At 41.0% G+C, this 16,606-nt stretch overlaps 1 protein-coding gene across 19 annotated transcripts in view; it reads right to left on the bottom strand.

The window, feature by feature from the left end:
• Positions 1-16,606, bottom strand: part of JADE1 (jade family PHD finger 1) — a 150,634-nt gene that overhangs the window by 23,425 nt on the left and 110,603 nt on the right. For 18 of the 19 annotated variants that reach the window (XR_006939248.1, XM_046941074.1, XM_046941072.1 and 15 more), the window contains 2 exons: positions 12,963-13,040; positions 2,913-2,995 (listed from right to left, as the gene is read on the bottom strand). Coding sequence is in view for 18 of the 19 variants with exons in the window: in XM_040699862.2 (XP_040555796.1) it covers positions 2,913-2,995; positions 12,963-13,040 (161 nt within the window). In the remaining variant the exon portion in view is untranslated. Of the gene's footprint in view, positions 1-2,912; positions 2,996-12,962; positions 13,041-13,209; positions 13,323-16,606 lie in introns of those variants that run through there. The other variant, XM_015276623.4, reaches the window with a different exon arrangement.

The following is a 16,606-nucleotide window of genomic DNA, read 5'->3' as shown; positions in this document are numbered from 1 at the left end:
GAAATGCCCTGTGATAGAAATCAAGGCATGACTCCACCATGACCAGACACAAGAGGAAATTCTACCAAGATGACTCCTGACATTATTTCAATGACTCTTGCCACATACTCCTGCCAGTATTTAAAATAATAACCCAAAAGATAAACAAAATAATCCCAGATTTGAATTCTGGTGGTAGCTTGATGTTCAGCAGACGTGCTTGTTATTCTGTCAGCTGCAGACACCCCTGCACCAAAGCTGTCATTTTACTCTGTCTTTGCAAAAGCACCCACCTCTAAACCCAGCAGCATCTTTGCCAACTTCTGGGTTAGCAGTCACCTGCAAACAGTGATGCTGTCTTCTACAAGCCACAAAGTGATATCAAAGAGATCGACTCCTATAGCCAGCATGGTGTGCCACACTGCTGTGGCAGCTTCAGCCACAACTAGTTTGCCACTGCCTGTCATCGCTTCAGAAAGCAAGGAATGGTACCACAGGCATCAGAACTGAAAGTCTGTACTTGTCTGTCCATCTTCCAGCTCTCCCCACCCTGCTGTCCCCTGCAAGGCAAGGCTGCTGTCAATGACAGCAACAGCATTCAGCACTCCTTACCTCCACAGCACTATAAATTTTTACCATTAAACATTGAATTCTAAGGAAAGGATTAAAAAGCAACCAAGTGACAAAAAATGAGCACCACTGGGACAAGAACATAGTAGGCATCTATCCAGCCCCACACTGCACAGTTATAAAAGGAAAGCACTCCTGGAATTTTACGGGGCTGCTAACAGAGTAAAGTGACAACTTCCTGGGCCTCCAACCAGTCCCAAACCAATGGCAGTTTTACACTAATTCAAGCCAGCTGCTGCATATGGCTGAGGAAGTGCCTCAGCTACAGAGCATGCTAATAAGGCAGGCCTCCCAGGCACAGCAACGTGTGTCATACACTAGTCACACACCTGAAATCTCAACAGATTACCTATGCTTTTGGGGAAGTATTTTAGGGGAACAACAAACCTGATGGCTAGTTATACTTTCAAGACTATTTAAAAGTATGATTTGCCTTACAATGCAGCCTATCTTGACACCTCTTCTCCTTCCCAATATTCTCTCTCTGTACGCTTCTGCTCTGCCTTTATCATTAAAAAAGTAGGAAAATGACATTTTTCTCAGCATTTCTCTTGACATGGTCAAAAACCTGCCATCCTTAAAAGTAAAGACTAATATTACTGTATGAAGGAAGAGGTTAAGTGCAGCTAATTATGTAAATTGATGACTGTTCAAAACACGAGTCCTATGAGGCTGTAATCAAGAAATGAAAAATAATCTGCAATGCTAAAGGTCTCACAAAACAAGCATGCACAGCTGGTCAGGGGATCCTGCACTTCAAAGTTATTTGAATTAACGCCATCAAATGAAAGCAAGACTAAAAAATATAAAATGGGTTGCAAAACTTGCTCAATCTGAGAGGCAACCCAAGCTCTCAGATAAACTTCTCACAAAGCTCTCTCAAGAGAGATGCTAACACAGCACTTGACAGCCAAGAAACTCCTTCCCAAGCCAGTGGCCCTGTAACACCATTCTTTCTGCTCTAATTTCTGATGAAATCAGACTGCCTGGAGCAAAGCAGAGCTCACTGAAGCGCTCGGTTCTCAGCAGCACAGAACACTTCAAAGCTAAAGGGTGAAATTCTGGCCATACTAAAGTCAATAGGAATTTTGCCACCAACTTCAGTGAGACCACGATTTCATCCAGGGAGTTTAGCAAGCATCACCCTTCTGCCAGCACACTTATTACAGTAGTGTGCTGTGGCAAAGCAGGGGGAGAGAGGGTGAAACAGCTGTGAAACTGAGCTGATAAATGAAAAAGTATATGAAAGTAGTATATGAAAGTCCATCCAGGCTAAGAGAAAACAGCACAGAACTGGAGAGATAATGACAAAAAACACAAGGAAAGGGAGAAGAGAAACAGGATTACAGACACACAAAACCTACAGCAAGATCTATGGTTATCTGAGATTATTTCTTGATAGTGCTTCGTGGATTAGTTCTCAAAACTGAGTCTAAGTTTATGTACTGACAATTGACAACTGCCAACTGACAGCTCTGGTGAATTTCCCAAGCTCTGCACATTCACAAAAATAAAGTGTTATTTTTTAACAGCAATAAAAAAATAGAAATCAAAGGAAAACTGAAACGAAATGAAGATCAAAAGCCAACTAACACAATGAGGAATGAAGGAGATTCTTCCTCTGAAAGCTCTTCTCCTGGATTTTGCCAGAGTGTTACAGTGAGATTAACAGAGCATGTTTCTTTATATCACTTGCTAATGAATCAGAAGTACTTATAATCAGGCAAGTAAGGTGAATTGAGAAATCCTGTCTCCTAAATCTAATGCTTTCTTTGCAGCTTCTGCAGAATTTGCAATGCAGTATTTGCCTGAAGATAGGGAGATACAGCATGAATTGGATCCCATTTATGTGTTACTAATGGTTGATCTATCTGAGAAAGCGTAAAACCATTTTTATCTCCCTTGATCCGACTTCCTAAAAGCACAGAACTCTCAGGAAGCAGACTTGACAAGCACATTAACTAAGATCGCATACCAAGACCCAGTACCAGCTATGAAATAAGTACACCTAAGATAAACTTTCACTGTCTATTCTGATGCCCAGAATGTTAGAGGACTCTACAGCTATGCTGAATGGATGTCAGACTATGCCAAAATTCTCTGACAGAAACTAGTGCTGGCAGCTGAGCTCTGTGATCTCCTGGCCAGAAATAAAAAGGCAAAGGAGAGGGCAGTAGGTGCCAGTTGGAATGGAGCAGAAAGAAAATAAAGAGCAATTCAGAAGACAAGGATCCATGTCCAGAACAAACATGCACTTTGTATTTAGGAGATGCAACAAAACGGCAATTATATTCCACAAATACCTCAGAAGGTTTTCTATCTTCTTGTCTGGAACATGAAGACCTCCGATGGTGAGATCTGGAATGCTGGGACCAGGTGGACAGACCTAGAAAACAGAAAAGATCATTTGCAGACATTGCTGCCAACTTTCTGGCTTTCACCACGCCCAACTAGGCCTATTTACTCCAGTAGGATCATACGAGTAAAGTAAAGCAGAGCTGGGCTTCTCGAACAAACCTGAAAAAGACTCTTTCAAAATGAACCAGAAAATAGAAGCTGCTCAGTCTTCAACTTCTGTTGTTACTTCTCTGTTATGCTATCTCTACTGAGGTACATATTGGCTGCACTGTACTTACAGCCTTCCACCCAGCATTTGAACACAGCCATCTTGTATCATGCTTGCTTCTGAGCATCAATAATGCACTTTCTGCAGGCTAATAGTAGCTGATGAGGCGGTCTGCTCATAGCCTGAGATGTAATCTTTGAGTTTAATGTATTCATGTTCTAATTACTGATACTGGTTATCCAGTTCTACCTAGAGCAAGGCTTTTCAAAATAGAAATTGACATGTCAAGTCAGCATAGCCACCAAAACAAGCTGCTCTCTCTCCTTCTAAGCCAGTCTCTCAGTGTGGTTGGACGATTTTTGTCTGTAGGATTATTCATTACGTTCCCAACAAATTATACCTTTTTGCCTTGAAATTTTGTGACAGAGTCTCTGTCAGCTTTCACAAATATTGTAACAGGAGGGAAGGAAAAAGAGAAAGGAAGAAACTACACTCCATTGACAAGGCAGACACCAGAGCGTATTTATAACTGTGCAAATCAACTCACTTTAATTTAGCAAGATTTATAGGTACAGCAGGTATTTTCCACTGTCAATTACACAGCAGCAGCAGAAAAAAAAAAAAGTGCCAATAAATTCTTCTTGGGTGAAGAAATGGAGGACTTGTAACAATGCCTGTTACGAGTAGGAAGCCAGGAACTACATGGGGAACTCCGAAGGCTGAACTTGGCAACTCTGGGTATTAATAGCAGATGAATAAAGCAGGATCAATTCAAAAGCCTTCCTACGCTGCTCATCTCTTCCCTGCCTGCGCGCAGAAACACTACAAGTAAGAGGTTATGTTTGCAGTTCATAAAAGCAACATCGCATCACCCTGCAGAATCCTCCCAGGGAACAGCAAGATTTCTTCAAAAGACCGTTTGCTCAGGATGGGATAAGCTCTGTGCCCAAGACTTCCACTAAGTCACCAGAAGAATTCATGACGTTGTAGTTGTGCTTTTGTCGTCCTTCTTCAGTTAGTAATACATTAAAGAATCAGCCCCGTTAAAATCCACTCCAACACCGAGCAGTGAATAACACCTGCTTCACTGAATTTGCATAATGGTCAAAGCTGAATCAGCAACCTGCTACAAAAACGTATTTTCTGAGGTCAAAACACACGTACAACAATTCGTTTAGGTACATGTTTCAATACAAAAGCTGATGGTTTGAAAGGTTTCTGAAGTGCCGTAAGCGCTTTTCCTAAGTGCCTCTGTTTTACAGTTATTAAGAAAAACAAACAGAAGCGTCAGCACTGTGATTCCCAGGTAATGCACACACCTCTTTCATGCCATACAGAAACTACAATGGGGAGAAGTAAAATAATGGGTACAGTAACTGCCATCTCTATTTCTTTACTGGGCCATCTGATGACAGACACCCAAACAGAGTCTTAAATGTCTGTTTCTGATTTTGGACATAATACACGTGGGTTAGAGCACTGGATTAATTAACTATTGCATGTAATGCAAAGAGTCAAATGTTACCACTTCCGAATTTGCTGAACTTTGGTGTGATTTTCTTTTTTTTTCTTTTTTTAGAGCTACATGAAAGCACACTACATAAAACTTCCATGTGTAAAGGACATGTGGAGGTGAGTCAACTCTTTGAAAGGGTAGATAACAGCAGGACAAGGGGAAATGGTTCTACGTTGAGGGAGGGAAGATTTAGGCTGGATGTCAGTGGGAAGTTCTTTACTATGAGAGTGGTGAGGTGCTGGAACGGGCTGCCCAGAGAGGCTGTGGATGCCCCATCCCTGGAGGTGTTCAAGGCCAGGTTGCATGGGGCCCTGGGCAGCCTGAGTCTAGTATGAGATACGGAGATCGGCGGCCCTGCATACAGCGGCGGGGGGGGGGATGGCAGGGGGGTAGAGGTTGATGATCCTTGAGGCTCCCTCCAACGTCATTCCAACCTCACCTTCCAAGCCATTCTATGATTCTACAAAGGAACAACTCAAATGCAGCCAGTCTTCCTCAGGACATATATTGATGTGGAAAAAACACTCATTATAATAACTTCCTACACTGAGAAAGGGAAGAAAATGTTTTGGTTTTTTTTTTTGTTTTGTTTTGTTGTTGTTGTTGTTGTTTTGGTTTGGTTTTTTGGGGGGGGAGGGAGTTGGGTTTTTACACAGTTCTGCAATAGCTGTTTCCTTTGAACATAACACTGGTGAATGCACAGTGAAAACGTATTTTAGCAACTTACTAAAGAGACTGCTGTATTTTCCAAGCAGTGTAAGCTGACTGTACATAATACTATGAGGAAAAGGTGGAAGAATTTCTCATGGGACTGAAATTTTACTACTGGCTGAGCCCTGTAACTCTAGCTAACAGGTAACCTTTGGCAAGAGCTTCACTTCAATAGGGAAAACATTTACTCACTGAATAAACAAAGCCCAGCTATAAGGCATGCATTCACAGATTCACATAAGTACCACTGGACAAAAAAAGCACACGAAATTCAAGGAGTCAGTCACATCACAGAAAAAAATATTCAGTCTGTGACAGTATGAAATTTAACTACTTATGGAATCCAGAAGAAAAGCTTCTGCTCCGCTTCTGCTACACTTAAAGCAAAATATCAATGTCCTTCACAGTGCCAAGACACAACAGTGAACTACCCAAAGCTGCTTCCATCAAGGAGCAAAGCACCCGCTCCAAAGGTACCAACAGAAATGCAGGAGGAAAATGAAGGGTGTGATTTGACTTTGCAGCCTTATGTCCATATTCTGGTACTTCACCCAGAAGAGGGACCTCACTGAAAGGCAGAGTTAACGGGCAATTACCGCCACTTCAGTGATTAACGATCTGATATTTGTGTCTAGTACATGAAGTAAGGACCATTCCTGGGTTACATAGAAGGAAGAATTTGCTGTGGTCAAAACATAGGATTCAGAACAGCTCTTCTGTACTATAAAAGCACATTAACTTAATTGAGTATTTTAGAAAGATCCCAGACACTTTTCAGCGAGTTTATCCTCATGCAGTTAATAAAAAGAAGTATTATTCATCAGCAGCTTTCTGAACTCTGGGATCACCAAGGCTAGGAAAACCTCTAAGGCTCGAGACAGAGTTAAACCCCGTTTCAGTAAAATAACAAAACAACAGCAGAAACCATAGAAGAAGTCTGAGCTGCTGGAAGTTTGAAGATGTAAAACATTGGTAAGGTGACAGAATACCTCATGGGGAAAACAAGTTCTACAGCAGGTGGAAGATTAATGAGATGTTAGAGAGAACCGACACCACCAAAAGCTGTGTGAGTAATAGTGAATATGAAAAATACTCAACTACAAAGCACAGAGATAAATAAACATATCTGAATGATGCAATGCTATTATGATAAGAAATTGAGTACAAAAGGTCTCTTATTAAGTGTCTATCCTTTCACATGATTGGGAAAGTTAAGGATGAACACAGTAGCCTAGCTAGCATTACTGCTCCAGGAGATGCACCAAGCTCATCTCCATTCTTCTAATTAAGATCTTTTCAGATGGCTTAGGTGCTCATCACCAAGAATAAAGAGATGAGGCTTATACCTCTAAACATGGCTTGGTTTTCCCTTCACTTTTATTCGCTTAAAGACAAAGAAACTCCCAAACCCTCAAACAACTTAATGAGATACAATTCACAGCAAGAGAGGCAAAGCTCTAACACGCTGATGGTACTAGAAAGGAGACTTCCAAGGTATTATATACGGCTTACACTGTAAAACCTCTGCTTTTATAATACCGCTACAGGGTGTATAAAACACGCGCACCTCCTGACAGTAAAAGAAAGCAATCAAGGGCTGTGAATCCTTCTTCAGCATTTGAGAAGAGCACACGTTTCCCAAAAGGGAAAAAAAAAAATAAGACAAGACATCAATTCTAACCGTGTCAATTTGCTAAATGATCTGTCAAAAACGTTTTGAGTCCAAGAAAGACCATCAAACCAGAAAATTCATTTGAACTAATAAAACAATTCTAACACCCTCAGGGAATTCTTCCCCACAACTAATACACTACTCAGCATGAGCAGAAAAGGCTTAGCTATTATGTATCATGCACAAGGCTGTTGTAAAGCCACCTGCAAAGCACCCAGCTGTGCCCCTGTGGAATTACCTGCTGCTGCAGCATCTGAACACTTCAAAGACTCAGATCACCCTGCATCTGAAAGCACTTCTCCCACTGTAAATACACTCCTGCTCCACCATTACACCAAGCAGCGCAACAGAGCAAAACACCTCTGGCATGGATACATGTCTGGCTGTCGCTTCTGCTTAACACTGGCATTTCCAGACGCCTATATCCCTTCTCAGCTCACTGAGACAAACTAGGTGCTGCTGCCGTCAGACAGAGCTGCAGTCTGAAGAGAAAATATAGATGCTCACAGCCTCCTCGTTTAGTGCCTGGCCCACCACTGCTCACAAGAAGGCTTCATGTCATTTAGACATAACTCCGCACATCTAGATCTGAATTTCAGCACAAAGAAAACACAAACAGATTGATAGCAGTTTTCCATTATATTGGGTATAGGAAGAGCTGTCTGCACACGTATCTTCAGATCTTATCATTGAGAACGCAGAACATACACAAACACAGCCTAAGACATCATTTTATCAAGCCAAATTCCCCTTCTCATGTTTCTCTTGCTGGAGGACTGGCCCACCCATCATCCTTATCTCTACATACAATAGTATACTATTATGCAATAATCTCATTCAAGATCAAAACAGGAAAAGCAACTGCCTTTTACTTGTCAATACTGACACTACTGAAAAAAATGATGTTTGACAGCTATCCAACTGCAGGTGCTGAACGATGCGTGGATCCATACGATCTCTGCAGCGCTTTACAACACCACTGCTCAATTGCTCAGTACCTGACGCCTGTGGAGCAGCCTTTGCAGCACACTGCCACAGCAGTGTGAATTCCATACAAATTCCCTTCTGTCATCGTTTTTCTCACTGGCACACATTTGAGTTTTACAATCTCAAAGGACGCACGCGACCACAGAGACACACGTCACCATTCCAACAGTCCATCTTATTCTTTTTTAAATCATCAGACCTAAGTGCCATTCCAGCACCCTAGCCCAAGGCTCTCCATTACAGCGTTGTTCTACCATAGGAGTGTATGAACTTTTATTGTCAATTTCACTACAGATGACTGAAGTCAATTTCAGCATCTCCCAAGGTAGCGTTCACAGGCTGACAATGTTATGTTGTTGAGACTTGCAATTCAAGTACACTTACGTACGCTCAGTATTAGCAATCTTGTAAAGAAACACGTGCCTCTCCAAAACCAACGACGATGAGGATGTGACATCCCCTCCTCAGATACAACAGCCTATCAGCCCAGGTAAGTCTTTCCAATCACTCAAAGAGCGCTCAGAAGTGCAACTTCATCACAAACCACCTATCCCAGCAATCCTAGTCTTGAACTAAGCAGCAAGTTCTGACCCTCTGTCATCACTCCAAAAGCCACACCCTTCTATGCTGCTCTGTTCAAATCCTAGTGGTACAACTGCATTACACCCATTGTTTAAACACCATCCCTCATCTAGCAATCCATTCAAGTGAAAAACAAGGAATGTTGTGTTTGCTTCCAAAGTGTTGCACAGCATTACCTGCACCGTTAAGTAACTGCCATGTAAAAATGATGTACACATCTACGGTTACGTTTTCAGCAGTGCTTGTCATGGCACTTTGGGATTCATACCAAACACCACAAGTCCAGTGGGATGAAAAAGCCCTTTCTTACCTAAGATCCCAGTCACTGAGTTAAAGCAATGGATTTTGGCAAGATGCTTACATTTAAAGCAACATTAGTTTAGCAATGACAGCATAAGGGTACATCTAAATTACAGAACTTATTTCATAGTCCTTAAATATTATATCTTTCATTTCTCAGAAGTGATGTGACATGTTGCAAAGCCTAGAAGTACTTTCCATCTGCAAGCCTCTTCAGTTCTTCTTTCAGACATCCGTTACAGTTGCTGCAATACATTACCTGGAAAGGGACAAAAACTAACAAGTTGCCAGATGTAAATAAATGATACCAAAAAAATCTTAAACCCTTCCCCAAGCCTCTCACAATGCTATTCCTCTTGTTTGTACTTAGGCAAAAGTTCAAAATTCTAAAGTGTCTGGAGCCATTTTTTGTTCAATTCTATTCCATGGATAAGATGTTCAAATGTGACCTATAATTTCAGAAAATGGAATCTCCGAGAACACACTGAGATATCCAGGGACTGACTGCAGCACCGAGGTGCACAACGCTCACTGACATCTTTTGCTCATTGCTTCAAATATGCTATTTTGGTCTCATGTCTAAATGTAGACGTCAGATTTTAAGGGGACACAGTTCAACAATGTGCAGCACTACTTAGACTGAAGGATGTAAGCTATGCACTTTTGGTGGCTTTAAGTTTACACTTAACATATAGGAAAGTATCAAGTCAGAGGACAAAAGAAAGACAGTAATGAGAAAAGCAGGGTTCTTCAAGCTCCAAGGTTTTAAAATACTGTAAATAATATTTACTTGTATACATTTTGGGAGGGGGGGGAGTATAAGAAAATGCATACACTCTAGAACTGCAGCCATGCTGGTAAACTTACTTCTGTTTCGATGTACTTCATTCCTAAATAGTAACAATTCACGCTTCTGTCATCTCACAAAAGTAGAGCACCTTTTTCTTCCTCTGAAGAACTACAGACATGCTTAAATCTTCAGTATAACACATTCCTAGTGCTTAGGGTTTGAGGATTCTTTTCAGATCACCTTGAAGTCACAAGGCAGAAAACAAGCTCTCTATGTTCATGTACTTTTGTAGATAAATAGCGTTATTAGTAGCACAGTTTCTACTACCTTATAAATATTTAGGCTCCTGAGTTCAGTAAAAAAAAAAAAAAAAAGTTCATTTCTTCATATCAAAACATTTTCCTGGCAGCACTACTCCATCCCAAACAAGCATCATTGTTCAGGTTATTACATTAATATATACCAACCGATGCTCGTAATGAATCCAAGATGACTGATCTCACAGTCTATTAAAGCATAGCATGAAAACCCAATTTCATAACTGAAAAAATCCTACTGCTGGGTGCCAGTCCTCACCTCACAAGATGAGGGAGTGTAGTGCAGAACTTTAAGCCAAAAAACTGTTGAGTTCAATGCGGAGGAGGAACTGGAGGGTCAAGAGGTGCTACTGACTGAAGGGAAGCAGACGTTTGGCAACAGGATTCCAACTAAGTGTTGATTAAAATTGCAACTTTTCAATTAGAAGGCAGCTGTTTGAAGCGCTCAGAATAGTCTATTTAATTGTTTTCTATCTGTGGGATCTCTAAGAAAGAAAAATAGCTAACAAAATATCTAAGGGCTTCAAACAAGTAGCCCAGAAATGTTTACCTTTTATTTTTTTAGGCAAAAAAAAAAACTTGCTTACTCACTCTAACACTAATAGCAACACAGTGCATCAGAAACACTACTCGTGAAGTAAAAATGGATCTCCATACAGAAATTAACATAGCAAGACTGATCAGTAATTCTACTAAAGACAAGCAAAGATTAAAGAAAGGCAAAACCCATATGGCAAGAGCCCTGAAGTTCAAATACGTAAGGATATTATCGAATTCCTAAAACAGAAGCAGAGGAATAGGACGTGAGTGTCAGAAATTGTTCTCATGAAAGCGTGAAAGACAAGAAACCTTGGAGATGCTGCCTCTACAACATATATTCTCTTCTGGTAACATTCCTTCTGATTACTAACTTAACTTTTCCCACATGCATATAGTAATAGAATGAACATACATGAACCTGTATCTGAATTTGCCCAGTAAATGACAATAAAAGGGCATACAACAGCATTAGGCCAAGAAAAAAGGAAGAGTAATGAAACAGAAGTGGTGTATTATTTGGTGTATTTCTTCTGACAATACTTCTAAAATGTCACTGTTTTTTGCCATATAATTTATTCAAGAAACAGTTATTCCTATTTATGAGGCTTTAAATTATAAAAGGGCAAGTTTTCTTCTTTCCTCCTATTTCATTTTTTTAGATCTTGATCTATGGAACAGATGAAAACATAGCTTTGTTGGGTTTTTTTTTTTTTTTTTTAGAAAACAGAACTGTTGACTTACCAAACTATTCTAGACAGAGCTCTATTTCAGACATTTATTGTAAAGATACTACAAACAAGTATTACAATCTCTAACAGATCAGTCAATCATATTTATTTCAGAATTTCAACTCTGAGATTATTTACTTCATATCATATTTGATGAAGTGTGAAAAACGAGGCACATGAAGGGAGATCAAAGACTAAAAACTGCGTGAAAATAAGGATTATTATCAAAATGTAACAGTATTACATAAAGCTGTCAGAGAGGGAATGAGAAAACAGTAGAGCAAAATTCTAATGATCAGCATCACATTTCTTGCTACTTGTCTACTTTACAAGTAGTAATATATCTTTCCTTGGGTGAAGTATACTTCTTTTATTCACAGAAACATACCAATTTACATCAGTTTTTTTTTTTTTTAATAACTCCAAGCTAATATTCTAAGGAAGAAAAAAAATGTTTTCCAAAATCTCCCAACCTCAAGTAGTCCTGCAAAACCAAGCTAAATCCCACCTAACTTTAATAGTTAATCCTTATTTGGATGAGCTCCTAATCAGCTTGCTAGTTCTCACCTCCTTCAATCCTTTTTACCACTCCCTCATTTCAGCTATAGTTTGTGTAGGGTTGGTGTAAGGCACTGATCTGACCCCGAGAGCTGTCTGAGCAGCCCTTCCACGCAGCACAGATGCTCCTTGGAAATGCACGTAAGTGAAGAAGTCACCTGTTTGGAGCCATAGTGCAGGGCTACGTCTTCAGACAAATCCTTCAAAAGCACCTGGAAAAATCTCCCGTCATCTTCCTTTATTTTTCACAGGGGACTCAAAACCAAGTTCCAAATGTGAAGATGCGCACCCAAACAAGTCAAATTAAAACCAGGAAAATAGCTCTGACAACTGGATAAGCAGTTCTACAGGCAAATACAATCACCTTGTTTGCTGGGGCAAAGGAAGCACATTGGCACATCTGTACATTTCCCAAACCACCTTTCTTCTTTTTTTTAATAAATGAAAGACTATCGGTCCCTGGAATCCAAACATGAGAGAGGTCACACAGAGCTCAGTGTTAGTTACATCAGTATGGAAATAGCTGGTTTTTTGCTTTGTTTTTAAAGAAAAACTGCATTCAAATCAGTGATGCACTGGATTCAGATTGTTGAAAGTTATGCATTAAGTAAAATCACCTCCAATGGAAGCAAAACATTTTCATGTACCAACAGTCTTTACTGCTGAAGTCCGCAGCAACGTACCTTCCAATTGCATAAAGGAGTATGGGAACACGGAAAAAGACCTAAAATCCTAATGCAATCTTGAACTAAATACTGATACATGCACAAGGTTAGCACACGTCTCTACCCAAGTTCTGTCCTTGCAATGATATATTATGCTGATGGCAACTGAAGACGCAGAAAGAGAAACAAAGACCAACTTCTCCTGTTTTATCTTATTAACACTGGGCAGTCAATACAGCGGGGTTGATCCCAAATTCACATCCACCTGTGCTCAGAACGACCAAGTTCAAAACTGGTTCCTCACACATACCTTCCCACCAGACCAACCAACATGCAAAGTGCCTCCGCCACATGAAAAGCTGCATTAAAATGCATTTTCAAACTCATAACCTACTGCACTCTACAACAAAGGAGCACTTACTGCCATTGTCGTCAGAATTCTCACTGCTGCTAGGAAGCCGACGTCGTTTCATGATCTCCCTGGGAAACAGCAGGCAGCCTGCAAAGCAACCAGACAGCACTTAACTCGAGATTATAATATGCAGTCATCAGGTTGTGTTTCTGATGGCATCTGAGGATTTGCAACGCGTAAAGGAAAACAAACAACTTTAAACAGCATCTGAAATATGAGCAACGAATATCTCAAAGGTGCTTAATTAGGTAATTACCCTCTGAGCAGGTGGAAAAAACTGGAGGGTGTAACGACAAGCCCACCGACACTTCCACCCCAAAACAGAAGCATATTTGTTTCTGAGGTTGAACACCACTAAGCATCTGCAGTAAATGAATTTAACTCGCACTACCCATTCTGACACTAGCTTTGCAATACAGTAACACTTTAACCGCCTCAGTAAATATTTACTTTGCCTGATATGCCTTTGGAACAATTTTATTCCTGTGTTAAGTGCTAGATTTGCGAAGTCAAAGATTAAAGTCTTCCCCTTGCATAAAAAATAAGAAACATCAGCAGCAGCAAGCCAAGTTTTCCCAGCTTAACTACACATGGATCATATATGCTCCAGAAGGTACCACCTCTAAGGTCAGAGTCACTTCTTCCTGCAGACACGTCTACCAGCTTGCACAAACACTAACTGCTCGGCAGGAATCACACCAACATCTGATTGCACAGCCCCTCCAAGCTCCAAAGTTGGTGAATTCTAGTAATACTGAGCTCAACTGCACACGAACCGCTGATGGAAAGGCAAACGTTCCTTATGCTTTTATTGGCTACTCACACGGTGCTGGTATTCTGCGTGTATTCATTGCAGAATGGAAGTAAATTCAGAAAAAAAAGAAAGGAAGCTGTGAATAGCCAGTCAGCATTACATGTATAAACTTATTAAAAGGAGTAAGTTGAAAAGCAGAAAAAAACATGACAAGAAGCGAGGAAAGGCATATCCACTTTAAGTTGAACTGACAAGGGCTCTAGATAGCACATCAAATCCCCTGAGCCTTTGTGTGCCACGTATCCATTGTGCTATCAACAAGGTCTGAGTGTTCTGCTGGCAGCAAAGCCCTGGTACATGCCTTCAGGGCGCGGGCTTGAAAATCAGATGCTGAAACACTTCTGCTTCTAGGTGGGTGCAGAAAACTCAGCCTCTTAATCTCCATGTGAGCTGGAATTTCCCAGAAACCTCTCAGCAAAGCTTTTTTCATTGACCACTTCAGGAGGTTGGTAACTACTTCTGCTTTGTTCAGTGAGAAATGACTCACGGTAGTAAACTCCAGGAGAACCCTTTCAACTTTTAAGAGTAATTCTCAAAGTGAGGAGAAGAAAAGCCTCATCAAAGCCTGCCACTACTTCCAACTTCCCCCAGAAAACAGAAATTAATATCCTCTTCACAAATGGATTCACACAGAAATACGCATTTTTGAGACAGAATTCATTTGATCACCTCCAGGAAAGCATAAGCAACTGAATCTGAGCCTATTTTACACGTACAGTAAATTCCAATTTGTTTTTAGAGCCCCAGCACTGCGAGATTTCCTCCTTTTTGATATTATACTACATTAAACTGAACAGTTGGTGAATATTTCACCAAGACCTGTTGTCACCACCGTGTAAAAGTTCACATATAACTTCTGATGGCAGAGAATGAAGAATCATTAATGACAGCCTCTTACAGCGTGTAAAGGACTCAGCCCAGAAGAATGGCTTTGGAGCAGACCAGAATTTTCTGTGTACGACAAGCAGAAAGGTCACTAATGAAAAAACACACACACCGGCGCAGGACATCACAGTCCTCTGAAGGGATCTGGTATAAATGGACTATTCCAGAGCCAAGTACTCATACGGTCACTTATGAAATACTGGAAAGCAACACTCAGATCCAAACCGGGCTAAGATAGAACTCACTATCAGGCCAGAACCCAGCTCCTTAGGACACTTCTGCTAACAGTACATGTGCTTGTCTTGTAACTGAAACAACTATGAACAGTACCAAACTAAATGAGCATGCTCAGCTAGTGTGGAAATACCTCCTATAAACCAAATAAAAGGGATATGGAATAAAGTAAAAAAAAAAAAAATCTAGACTCTCTCATAAATGCAACTTGTACATTCCGGGTCAAAATCCTCACTTCTTGTTTCATTTCAGCACGGTCTGAAAAGTAAGCAATCTAAAGCAAAATAACATTGCGCATACACACAGAGGAAACACTCAGAGACTTGGGATGCCCCCTGCATCTCTTCAGACAAGTATATTCTGTGTTCATCTTCTCCTAACCATACTTTGCAAACTCATGAAGTAAGCAATGTCCAGAAGCTTTTCCCTTCTACTGAGTATCTTTTAAAAAATACAAAATACAGCAAATGCTGCTGCTTTTTTCCCCCCCAACTGCTGTTTAAAGGAGAGAATGGTACCCACAGCCCTCCGTCAAGCTCTCGGGATTATCCAGCTATTCTCCATTAGTCAGGAGCCAGCACAGCAGCCACTTCTCTGGAGCACAGTGCGTTCAATGGGGCAGTTCATTTACCTGTCCACTCTAAGGCAGGTTTCTAAAGATGACTGTATTGAAAAGCCTATATTCTCAAATATAACATTAAAAGGAAATGCACAGTGCAATGAGGTTTGTGTGAAATTCTTTTACAGATGCATACGAAAGGAGAGTTGAAATCCATAGATCTTCCTTTCCCACCTTTGAACTTCACTGAGCTTTCGGGGAGCTACACTGCTGATGGAAAAGCAGCACTTGGCTGCCCTAAGCAATTGACAAACCCCCTATGATTAAGCCCCCAATGTTCTGTCATTAAAAGGAATAAAGCAGCTTTTGACTTCTAAAATAACTTCAGCCTGTTCCTTTTGAACATCACGCACCAGACGCTCAGGCCCACAGCCCAGAATACACCCTCTACAGGTAGCGCTGGAACAGCTCACAAGAACAGCCCACACCCATGGAAATGCCGCTTCTCCTGTAGTACCACACACAGTCCCTCTGTCCTGAGCACCACTGGCTTCTGCCAGCCAACAGGGACCTCGCAGCCACACAAGGACAGCAGCAAGGCTAACCACGGACAGCTGGCGGTGAGGTGCAGTCTGACGGTGTGGGCTTCCCCTGTTCAGCCACGTGCACGCGCAGTTTGCACACCGAGAGGATACTGGCAATTATGTCACTTTCGAGAAAGAAAACCGCCTTACGCCATGCTTTGTGGGATATCTGCAACTAAAAGTATGGAGATATTTTTATACTTTAAAAGGCGGAATGCCAGGCTTTCCAGTAAAACTGCTCATCTCTTCCTCCTTCCCAGCCTGGGATTTCAGTGCTACCCTTACCTGAAATTCCCACCCCTTCCAATCATGAAGACTGACTGTATTTTGACATACAATCAATATACTCAGGTGCAAATCTAACTCACCTCTGATCTCATTAGAACATATATCTGAAACAAAAGTAGGCCTGTCCATTCCAACTGGTGGGCTCACCAAGACTGACAGTACCACAGCTAGCACAATGGTACAAGTTGGCTACGATCACCACGCATGTAAACAAAGCAAATTCACACGTAAGCACGATCACAATAGAAGGGCGAAGCATTTAAATCAAGCTTTAAGACTCATACCAATA

This window comes from Gallus gallus, chromosome 4 (genome assembly GCF_016699485.2).
Source record: "Gallus gallus isolate bGalGal1 chromosome 4, bGalGal1.mat.broiler.GRCg7b, whole genome shotgun sequence".
Taxonomy (NCBI): Eukaryota; Metazoa; Chordata; class Aves; order Galliformes; family Phasianidae; genus Gallus; species Gallus gallus.
This window is presented reverse-complemented; position numbering and strand designations above follow the sequence as displayed.